The 12,190-nt window shown below is 39.8% G+C and overlaps 1 protein-coding gene across 2 annotated transcripts in view; it reads left to right on the forward strand.

The window, feature by feature from the left end:
* The window catches only part of HADHA (hydroxyacyl-CoA dehydrogenase trifunctional multienzyme complex subunit alpha), a 54,537-nt gene that overhangs the window by 31,069 nt on the left and 11,278 nt on the right, over nt 1-12,190 (forward strand). For both annotated transcript variants that reach the window (XM_054473782.2, XM_063648877.1), the window contains exons 10-12: nt 1,675-1,731; nt 4,427-4,536; nt 10,113-10,247. In XM_054473782.2, the coding sequence (XP_054329757.1) occupies nt 1,675-1,731; nt 4,427-4,536; nt 10,113-10,247 (302 nt within the window). The remainder of the gene's footprint in view (nt 1-1,674; nt 1,732-4,426; nt 4,537-10,112; nt 10,248-12,190) is intronic.

Consider the following 12,190-nt stretch of genomic DNA (forward strand, 5'->3'; position numbering starts at 1 on the left):
GGCATAGCAAGCTGTAAGGACTCATATAAAGTGATATATTTGGGGAAAACCAGTGCTGGACTTACTCATTGGTTGATGCAGTTAATGTATCAGTAACAAACCAGAAAACCAGGAAAGGAACCTGTCATATCAGTATAACAAAGCCATTAGAGTGTCAGGCACTAACCAAAAAGTAGTTGAAACAAAATTGATGGCTCTATTCTATTCTTGGTCAACATCATTGTCAGTACCTAAAATCCCTCAAGGACTTCTTCATTGCTGTAATTATAAAAAAGATGTAATGATGTAGAGAAGCTCTGCAAAAGATCAATGAGAATAATTAAAATTATCACAGGATTCAAGAAATCTCCAACAGTAGACTTTAAAACTTAGAACTTTTCAGTGTGGAAAGTCCAAGATTAAGAGAGTATATAACCAAAGACTTCAGAATTGGTGAATGGGTCAGTCAGCAAGTATATCTTGAGCAGAAGGCACCAAAGCACATAAAATATGAAACATGCCCCCACCTGCCTTCGTCTCACAGGCTGGACTGGGGAAGTTAGATACATATATGTGTTAAGGCGGGTAGCCTTTAAGAGATATAAGGCAGCATACGATTAATGCCAGATAAGTGGGACAGAGGAAGCAACAATTACCATGAGACGAAGAGATCAGTAAGTGCCTCATGGGATCTGACCCCAACCCTGAAAGCTGGGTGGAGGATAGGTGAAGGGAAGGTATTGCCAAGGAGGGTGGGCATTTAGAGCAAAGTTATGGAAGCTGGAAAACAGGCTCTTCAAGGAACATGAGTGAGACCAGTGTTTGTGGGGGATAATGAGATGTTAGTCTGAAGAAAGGCAGATTGAAGCTAGATTTTAGAAGGTTGGTAATAATGAATTGAGAAATTTTACCTTTGTCCGATAAAGATTCTAGAGAGCCATTTTCATGGTAGTGGGTAAAAATGGTTTCCAAGGAGAGACAAAGTAGAGCAGTAAAATAGCAAAACTGTCCTGATAATCCAGGCTTGAGCTTTGAATAAGGCCCTGAGATAGACTAGTAAAGTAAAAACAGGAAAGCAGCAACAGGCTTGCCAAAAAGAGGTTATGAGTTAGGTTCAGATACATTGAGTTCAGATATTTTGGGAAATTCAAGCAACAGTAGTTTAGACAGAGAAGTCAGAGTTAGAGATGTCAATTTGCTTATTTCTAAAAATTTGTCATTCTCATAAATTATGATAGTGAGTAAGTACAGGGTCATTTTTTTCATCTTTTATACCTGCCATTGTACTTACGATAGTACTTACCCCAAATGTTACACTGAATTTTGTAGAGTTCATGATTAATGTGATAAACTAGGTCATGCATCTGAGGGAGAAAGTGTAGAGAGCGAAAAGGGCTGAAAGTGGAAGTTAAGGATCTGCCTACATTTGAAGATCAGGAGAGAAGCCGGAAGAGTAATTCAAGCTTTGTCTTTCCTTCTCATGGCCATGTTATGCTAGATTTAGCAGTAGCCTCACAGATGGAGAATTAAGTCAGTCGAGAGCAGCCAGATCCTCAGTCCTCTTCTCTTTCTCATTCCAGTCTAGACTTTTGACTTACTCTTTGAGGACTAACAACACTGGCAATTTTATTTAGCATTATTGTACATCTCGCCAATCTATTCCAACGCTGAGCAAGTGCTTTATATGTTTTTTAGGTGGTAAAGACTGGAATTGAGCAAGGGAGTGATGCTGGTTATCTCTCTGAATCTCAGGTAAACTTATTTCCTTTCAATGTTTTATTATCAGTTAAAGGAAAACTAAAGATCCAATCCTCTGTATAAAGCTGAAAAAGGAAAAAAATATCCAAAGCCTAGTAAAAATTTTTTTCTTCCAGTGTTTATCATCTCTTATGATTAATCTCAGCGAGCAAGTGGATGCTAAGAATACCCTAATGGGGCCAGGCATGGTGGTTTACTCCTGTAATCCCAACACTCTGGGAGGCCGAGGTGGGCAGATCGCTTGAGCTCAGGAGTTCAAGACCAGCATGTGCAACATGGCAAAACCCCATCTTTACAAAAACTACAAAAGTTAGCCAGGCACGGTGGCATACACCCGTAGTCCCAGCTACTTGCAGGGTTGAGGCAGGAGAATTGTTTGAGTCCAGGAGGTCAAGGCTGCAGTGAGCTAAGTAAGATCGCACCACTGCATTCCAGCCTGGGTGACAAAGTGAGACCCTGTCTCCAAAAAAAAAAAAAAAAAAAAGAAAGAAAGAAAAAACCCTATGGTCTGCAGACATTTGAACTTACTTTTAGTAATAAGGTTGTCTCTACAAAGGGCAGGAACAGAGTTCTAATCCTTTCAAAACAAGTCACTTGGGTGTTTTTTGTTCTGCACTTGGGCAGGTTTTATTGAGACAAAATGAATACAAAGATAGAAAAATATTTTTCTTACATGTTAAGGCCTAGAGATGATGAAACTGAATTTTTTGGTAAATTGGAAAAGGAAAGGAAGTATCTTGTACCCACTAAAAGACGAAGACAGAAGAGATGTATGTACCAGCTTTACCCGTGTACTTTTCTAGCAACTTGGTGATGTTGCAGATTTAAGTGATTTGTGTTTGTTTTTAAGTTTTAAACGATCATCGAAGAATGGTTGCTCTTTTATAAAGTTGAATATCTCTTATCCAAAATGTTTGGGACTAGAAACATTTCAGATTTCAGACTTTGTCAGATAGTGGAATATTTGCATATATATGATGAGAGATCTTGGGAATGGGATCAGAGTCTAAACATGAAATTAATTTCATATACACCTTATACACATAGCCTGATGGTAATATCATACATTATTTTTAATAATTTTTCACATAAAACAGTTTTGACTGCAGCTCATAACATGTGTAATATCTTGCCCATGACATCATGTTGGCACTCAAAAAGTTTTGGATTTTGGAGCATTTTGGATTTTGGATTTTCAGATTAGGGATGCTCAACCTGTAAAAGGACAAAAAAAATATCTGAAGAGCTCAGGACAGGTACCAGAAAAACACTTCTGGTACTAGATGTTTCATGGGGCATTTCTGATTTTTTCAAAATATAACCAAGTACACATAGACATACGTACAGAAAAATTGAGGAATAAGTTTCACGAATCAGTAACTGTCCTGTGTGCATTGTGCTCAGTATTTTCTGTGTATTCCTCTGTTTATATATATAATGCTTATTGCCACCCACTAAATTTCTGACCATTGATGAATCTTTTGCCCACGTTTGAAAATCACTGGTTTATTAGATAAAACATCCTGTATCAAGATTAGTAAAGCATTGATTGTGTTGTCATTTTATGTTCTTTTGTGTCATGAAAGCAACTTTATTAGAGGGATTCTTTTGAAATGCTCTTTGTAACCATGTAATCTTAACAGTATATCCTAGTGATATTAATAATAGCTAACCTTGAGACCCTGGTCATTTTACTAGTGTTCTCATTTAATCCCCCAGAACAATACTGTAAAATGGGTATTGTTTTTCCCATTTTTAAGGATGAAGAAAGCTTCACAACGGGGCAGTGGCAGAGACAGGATCTGTCAGATCCTAAATATTATGCCTTTAACCACTAAGTTGAGACTTTTTCTCCATAAATTAGGCTACTTTTAAAAGTGGTAAGTCCCACGTGGGCAGCCTGCTACAGTGGGAAAAAAACTGGAGTTCGAGGCCAGGCGCAGTGGCTCACGCCTGTAATCCCAGCACTTTGGAAGGCCAACGTGGGCAGATCATGAGGTCAGGAGATCGCGACCATCCTGGCTAACACGATGAAACCCCATCTCTACTAAATATACAAAAAATTAGCCGGGCATGGTGGTGGGCGCCTGTAGTCCCAGCTACTCGGGAGGCTGAGGCAGGAGAATGGTGTGAACCTGGGAGGTGGAGCTTGCAGTGAGCCGAGATCATGCCACTGCACTCCAGCCTGGGCGACAGTGCAAGACTCCATCTCAAAAAAAAAAAAGAACTGGAGTTCAGAGTCATACTGTCTTGGTTCAAGTTCCGTTTCTGACACTTGGAGGCAGTATGGCCTTGAGCAAAGTCACTCCATTTCTTTGGACCTCCTCTTCCCAGTCTGTAAAATGAGAGGGTTGGTTTGAGATGATTGTGGAGGCTCATTTTGGCCCTGAGACTCTAGTTTTATGAAAAAGGTTACCACACATCTGGTGTAAAGAATCTGAGAGCTTAGTTATATCCAAAACTTTTTTCAACACAGTAGTTGGAAAGTGCTCCAGATAAGACAAGTAAAGACAAGACACATCAGTGAGAGACAGACTTCTGCAGCACTGAACTGCCAACCTCCCCCGCATCCCCAGGGACTCAGGCTTCACATGCATTACCTCTGCTGTTCAGAGGAACCTGAACTGAAGGAATCCATATAACCTAGACTGTGAAGTTCTACCTTTTCTCATTCCCCTTTACTTTTCAGAAATTTGGAGAGCTTGTAATGACCAAAGAATCAAAGGCCTTGATGGGACTCTACCATGGTCAGGTCCTGTGCAAGAAGAATAAATTTGGAGCTCCACAGAAGGATGTTAAGTAAGTTAAACTCTACCTAGGAAGCCCTTGTGAATTTTACTGTGTGCAAAGCTCACATAGGCTTTGAAGATCTACAGAGCTAGATCTGTATCTTAATTCAGTCTTGCCCTCAACCTCTTCTTTCCTGAGCACATTTGAACCCTTATGTCTACTAAAAACTTTTTGGCTTTCAAAGTTCTGCCTGTTCTGAGTTTTTTTCCAAACCCCTCTGGCCATTCCTATAGAGGCTTTCTTGTCACATATTGATGTTGCCTAGAAGTCTGGTTTAGGTCTCCCTTCCCAAACCACACACTCCCTCTGCACTGTTCAATGGTCGTCTCTCTCCCTGTGATTTGAGATGTCATCTCTGGGAACTCACACTTCTTCCTCATCAAAAAACATAAAACCTCATTGTAATTGTTAAAATCTTGTCCTTCTTTTAGCTTACATCCTAAGTACTGGAAAGTCTGTTTGCCTCTTTCATGTGTATTGCCATAAGCCAGCCTTTTTCCATATTATGCTGCCTAATAGCTCTTCAGAGTCTATGTTTAATGATGCAACTTGTAACTCTGTGGTTCTCAGCGTGGACAATTTTGCTCCCCAGGGGGACATTTGACAATGCCTGGGAACATTTTTGGTTGTCACAACTAGGGAGGGAGGGATGCTACTGGCATCTATGGGTGGAGGCCAGGGATGCTGCTAACCATCGTATAATGCACAGATAGTCCCCACCATAAAGAAATACCCAGTTTGAAATGTCAGTAGTGCTGAGGTTCAGCTGTTCTAGCTGAACTGCTGTGGGAGATTTAAGAGAAGAAGCTAATGATACTACCTTCTCCATCCTCTCACCTTTAATGAGATTACAAATACAAAATACCAAATAAAATGGATAAGAAGTCTGGGTGAAACAGGTAAGATTCTAACCAAGAGGGCTGATTTCCAATTAGAATCTGAAATACAACCTTAACTGCTTCTCTCAAACATTTAGTGACTGCTATCAATCCTGTCTGAAGAGCCAGTTGCATTTGTTCCACCTAACATTGATAGTACCTTGCATTCGATGAGCGGGGTAAATTACTTCCATGTTGCAGGAGAAAAATTATGGCCACTTAAACCTGTATCTCTTTACACATTCTACAAAAATCAACATATTAATAAGGAAAACAAATTCACCCATTCCCTGTGCACAGCATAAATAGAAGGCAGAGAAGCATCCTGCAAAATTACAAAACGTAGATACACCAACTTCTACCCCTCCCCACCACATCCCTCCATGTACACAAAGAATGCTGTCAATTAAAGAAACTGCACTTTGCAACAGAAGAGGGTACTCTTAAATTAAGAAACCTAGTGTCTTAATTTATTAATTCCAGACTCCTCCTGCCTGAGCATTTATTGTTGTATGGAGATAGTATACATCTCCATGTAACAATAAAATACCCCTTGGAGAAGGTGGTATTGTGTAGTCAGTGTGCAAAAAAGAAAGACAGCACCCACAAAAAGCTAATATAAGAAAAAAAGAGAAAATGAGAATCAGAATACTTAAGTTTATGAAAATTCTGTCCCCCAAAAAACAACCACAATGCAGAAGAAGACTATAACAGAACTTGATTTAAATATTCTTAAATCAGCATTTGCAGATCAGAAAAAAAACTGCCTTGAATCAAAAATTCAAAAACTCAGAACTAAATGGACAGAAAAACAGGGTAAATATAGGAGTTGACCTAACTTGGGAAAGACATTGAAGAAAAAGTTAGCATCATCTTAGAAATGAAGAATAAGCTGTAAGGTACCCAAGGCAGAATATGTTAAACTGAAAATTGAATAATGAACATTGTAGATAGGGTGTCCCCCTTCCTGCTTTCCCAGTTGTCAGTAATTCTTCCACTTTCATTTCTCTAGGCCCCTTCCCTTGCCTTGGATGATAACTGGAATTCCTTATCTATTGTCTCTTTACAAATTAATCTTTCATATGAATAATGCATTCCATCAGTTCTAATAAGTGAAGAGCAGTACTTATGAAAAAAAAAATACTGAGCTACAAATTAGTATACAGACAAGGTGCCATGTTATGCATTCCTCAAATCACAACATTTCTGTGTAATCAACCCTCAAAAGTTCATGTCACCCAGCAGTTGGCTTATAAAGCATCATGTACCACAGATGTTAGCCTGCTGGGTAATTACACAAGTGGGTCATTTCAAGGGTGCTGAAGGTGTTTATTAGAAGGATTCCGTAGATTGTGAAGTGTGTTAATTTAACTCTACATTGTTGTAGACAAATATTAAACAACTATAAAGCCATCATGAAAATTCTGGTGTTAATGAAGCAGAGCGTAACAGTTAAGAAATGAGTGATATTTTAGCTGTGGATTCTGTTATACCAAAAAAGCTTCAAACACAGTTTTAGATTTTACTATTATTGTTACTAACAGCTAAAGTTAACATTCCAGCAAATGCCCTCCCACCAAAAAAAAAAAAAAAAAAACCTACCAAATAATGCATTCTTTTTCTCCTTTCAAAAAAAGTATCATAAATAAGATTATGATACTGTTTTGTGTTTATGGTATTTTTTTTGTTGGGAGGAAGGGGCGGGTTTGTTTTTTTTAGAGACAGGGTTTCATTCTGTCACCCAGGCTGGAGTGCAATGGCATAATCACAGCTCACCATAACCTTAAACTCCTGGGCTCAAGCAGTCTTCCCACCTCTGTCTCCTGAGTAGCTGAGACTACAGGCACCACCACACCCGGCTCATTTTCAAATATTTTGTAGAGATGAGTTCTTGCTAAGTTGCCCAGGCTGGTCTCAAAATTCTGGCCTCAAGCAGTCCTCCTGCCTCATCCTCCCAAAGCACTACGATTATAGGCATGTGCCACCATGCCTGGCCTATACTTATGGTATGTTTTAACATAAAAGGAATCCTTCTGTATGGATCCTGTAGCTTGCACTTTTTACTCAGTGATATGACTTGGAGATGTAGATTAGTACATATCAGGTAACTCCTTCCTTTTAATCCCCTGTTGACGAATTACTGGCTGTTATAATTTTTCATTACAAACATTATTATATATCTGTTCATCACAGCATGTCATCTTGTGTATAAATGCATCTCTGTAAAGTAGATAATGACGAGTAGAATTACTAGGTTATAGAGTATGCAGTTCTTGGTTTTAACAAAACCAAAGAACCCCCCCAAAGTAGGACAAAGTATACTTCCATCAACCATGCATGAAAGAACCAATTTTTTGTACATCCTAACTGATACTTTAAAATTTTTGGCCAGGTGTGGTGGCTTACGCCTGTAATCCCAGCACTTTGGGAGTCCGAGGTACGTGGATCACCTGAGGTCAGGAGTTCGAGACCAGCCTGGCCAACATGGTGAAACCCCATCTCTACTAAAAATATAAAAATTAGCTGGGTGTGGTGGTGGGCGCCTGTAATCCCAGCTGCTCGGGAGTCTGAGACAGGAGGATTGTTTGAACCCGGGAGGCGGAGGTTGCAATGAGCCAAGATCGCACCATTGTACTCCAGCCTGGGCGGCAAGAGTGAAACTCCATCTTAAAAAAAAAAAAATTGCCAGTCTGATGCATCTCATTTTAATTTGCATTGCCCCAATTATTAGGGAAATTGAACATCTTTTTATTATTATTATTATTTTCTTAATACAGATGAGGTCTCACTATGTTGCCCAGGCTGGTTTCAAACTCCTGAGCTCAAGCGATCCTCCCTCCTAGGCCTCCCAAAGTGTTAGGATTACAGGCATGAGCTACCATGCCTGGCTGAAATTGAGCATCTTTACTGACAATTTGTTTTGTTCTTCTATGAATTGCTTTATATCCCTTGCCCATTTTATTTCGTTGTCTTTTTAAATTGATATATGCATGTTCTGTTTTTCCAGTAGTATCCTTTGTCTGCTGTATATGTCACAAATTCTTCCCATTCTATGGTTGTCTTAATTTTGTGGGGTCATTTGTCAAACAGAATTTTGTTTTTTTTTTAAGATGGAGTCTCACTCTGTCACCTAGGCTGGAATGCAGTGGCACAATCTCAGCTCACTGCAACCTCCGCCTCCCAGGTTGAAGCAATTTTCCTGCCTCAGTCTCTTGAGTAGCTGGGATTACAGGTGCGCACCACCACACCCGGCTAATTTTTTTATTTTTGTATTTTGTTGAGGTTGGTCTTGAACTCCTGACCTTGTGATCTGCCCGCCTTGGCCTCTCAAAGAGCTGGGATTACAGGCGTAAGCCACCGTGCCCAGCCAAAACAGAAATTTTTAATTTTGATGTAGCAAATGTATCAATCTTTTTTTTTCAGTCCCTATTTTTTGTTCCTCTACTGTATTTTCTCATTGTCCTGCAATTACTTATCACTCACCATATAAATATTTGTACCATTACAAAGCTGTATTTAGAAGATGCTCCTAGGACTTGAAGTTAGATTTCCTTTTCAGGACTTTAGTATGATTTTTGAACATTATAATCAGAATGGTTAAGAATGAAACTTTATCCCTCATTACAACTCTAATTTGGATAACAATGCTGTAAACTTGGGCTTCTTTTATGAAGAGATTCTTTAAAAATTTTCTTAGTTATTTACTATGGGAATATGGCAAATTATTCCAGAACTATAAGGAACTAAAATGAATAAGCAGATATGATCTCTGGTCCTCAAAAGGCTTAGAATTTAATTGAGGAGACAAATAATGGACACGAAGCCATTCCAGGATACTCTGGGGTAAATCAAGCGGTCCTGAGAAGTTCTAGAGGAATTCAGGGGCAAAAAAAGGTAGCAATGTGCATATGTGGAAGTGTTTAAGGAAGGGGTAAGGTCTGGAAGCAAAGAGACCATGGAGGAGACTTTGAATTCATCCAGACGAGGAGTGATAAAGGCACAGATTTTGGGGGAAATGAAAGATTGCACGATGGCTCACACCTGTAATCCCAACTCTTTGGGAGGCTGATGTGGGAGGATCATTTGAGGCCAGTCCAGATCAGCCTGGGCATCATAGTGAGACCCTATCTCTACAAAAAAACTTAAAAGTTAGCCAGGAGTGGTGATATGCACCTTTAGTCCGAGCTACTCAGGAGACTGAGGCAGAAGGATCACTTGTACCCAGGAGTTCAAGGCTGCAGTGAGCCTAGGATTGCACCACTGCACTCCAGCCTGGGTAAGGGAGCAAAACCATGTCTCTCAAAAAAAGAAAGAAAGAAAGATGACTGGCAAATAGTCAAAATCACTAACAAATAAGTTGTTCAATAAGAAAAGAGGTTGGTCTTTTTGTTCAAAAAACAAAAATACTCATGTTGACTTAAATGTAAACTGGTTGTTTTGTTTTCAGTGATTTCGAAGCATGATTGAAGATTAGTATAATTCTGTCTCCTTGGGTAGGCCAGTTCTTTTAGACCTGGTGGGTTTTTGCACTTAACTTTTAAAATCAATCATTTATTAAAGCTGTGTTTTTAATAAATAAAAATTATTTGAAACACCTTATAGTTGTGCCTGCATTAGTTGGTTTATTGAATAACTTAGGCAATCTTCCACTTTGACTGAAATGATTAAGATCAGTTTACCGAAAGTCATTTCGTCCTTTCCTTGCAGGCATCTGGCTATTCTTGGTGCAGGGCTGATGGGAGCAGGCATCGCCCAGGTCTCCGTGGATAAGGGGCTAAAGACTATACTTAAAGATGCCACCCTCACTGCGCTAGACCGAGGACAGCAACAAGTGTTCAAAGGGTAAGCCTGCTCTCTCTCTTTGCAAGAGTTAGAATGTCCTTTGTTTCTTGGTGAGTTGTTTTTTTGTGGTGGCTTGGTGGGTTTTTTTGTTTGTTTGTTTTTGTCATCACAGATTCCTTTTTCCTGAACATACTGAGTTCTGGATACTCCGTAGTGAAGCCAAGTTTCTTTTGATTTTTAGAAATGCCAATTCCTTCTTTGACGTCGTTTTGTTATAGATATTATAGACAATTAACATCCTTGGAGTCTGTAGTCTTTGAATACAGAAGGGAAAATCTTATCTAGTAGATACTTGTTAATGCCATTTTACACTTTAGTATCAGGCCTGCGGATTTTGATATAGTTTGCAGGTAATTGCTCTATTGTTAAGGATTATTGAAACAGCATGACTGTCTCTGTTGAGAAGACTGAGTGAGGTTAGGATGTAAGGAAATGGGCAGTAACTGCAGCGGGAAGGCAGGGCGGGGATCAGGACTCTTGAGCCTTGTATTTCCTGACTGGCATTACAGAGAGAAGCCGTGAACTGATTCCTCCACAGTGTCTGGGGCTTTACAGACTATCTCCATCTTACCTCTGAATTAATAAAGGGGGAATATTATTCCCCTTCCTCACCACCTGCCTCTCTCACCACCACACACATGCTGCCTGTTTTGCAGAGGGGAAGATGGAGCAGCAGCTTGGCCAAATGGAGGGTTGGTTTGATCAGTTTTCTGCTCACATTTAATGGACAAGCTGGCTGCACTTAAACCATCCTGCATGTGACTTTTAGCTGAGTGAGCTTTTTTGTTTCTTAAATGGATTAGATAGCTTAAGCATGTTGTTATCCCTTTTCTGCAGAGAAGCTCACATATTGCTGCCGTAATGCTAACCAGGATCTGGCAGGTTTCATCGTGTTGGCAGATTATTGTAAGATAACAAGTTGTAGTAGAAGATTCTGACCAAAAAAATGACGTGTGCTAGATAGCAGCAGTGCCCTGAAACTAGCATGCAAGCATCCCAAACAGCATTCCATACCATCACCAAAGTAAGAAATGGTTGCTCTAAAATAGTTTCCTCCCCCAGTCTCTCTTGAATAGTGTCCTGGGTTCCCCTTTTTGTCTTAGAAACATCAGGTTCTGGCGAGTGCCGGTCACCACACTGCTGACTTGGGACATAATAGTTCCTGTCCTGTCTTGGGAATAGTTTAATCAGGCATTAGAATTAGAGCAACTGATAATGTTTTGAATGCTGACAAGTATCTTGTTTGCTGACTGCTATCATGATTGTCAAAAACAAAAGGTTTGAGCCCATACTTTTAAGACCTTATTTGATGTTTTTGTTTCTTTTGAGACAGAGTCTCACTCTATTACCCAGGCTGGAGCACAATGGTGCAATCTTGGCTCACTGCAACCTCTGCCTCCTGGGTTCAAGCGATTCTCATGCCTCAGCCTCACGAATAGCTGAGACTACAGGCATGCGCCACCATGCACAGCTGATTTTTGTTTTTCTTGTAGAGATGGGATTTCACTATGTTGGCTAGGCTGGTCTTGAACTCCTGGCCTCAAGTGATCCGCCTGCTGCAGCCTCCCAAAGTGCTGGGATTACAGGTGTGAGCCACCATGCCCGGCCCTTAAGACCTTCTTTGAATACTCCTTTGTATTTATCTTGTGGCCTTAATTTTGCTTTTGGTTAAGGAAATTAGTGAATGGGGTTTAGCTTCATTCTTCATTTAGAGGAAAACTCTAGGTAATTTATTCTGAAAGTGTGGTCAGATGGAATCTAAGAGAACCTGTTTCCCTTGGCAATGAAAAATAATCAGTTAAATGTCTGAATAACAGGAATCCTTTTCTGCTCCCTATGGGAAAAAAGAAACCTTGAGTTAATATTTTATGTAATCAGTGCAATGTGCTACTAGGTAATGAGTGGGAAGTAGATGGAGAATATAGGAAATAATGCTTGGTCTC

Source organism: Pongo pygmaeus, chromosome 12, assembly GCF_028885625.2.
Source record: "Pongo pygmaeus isolate AG05252 chromosome 12, NHGRI_mPonPyg2-v2.0_pri, whole genome shotgun sequence".
Lineage (NCBI taxonomy): Eukaryota > Metazoa > Chordata > Mammalia > Primates > Hominidae > Pongo > Pongo pygmaeus.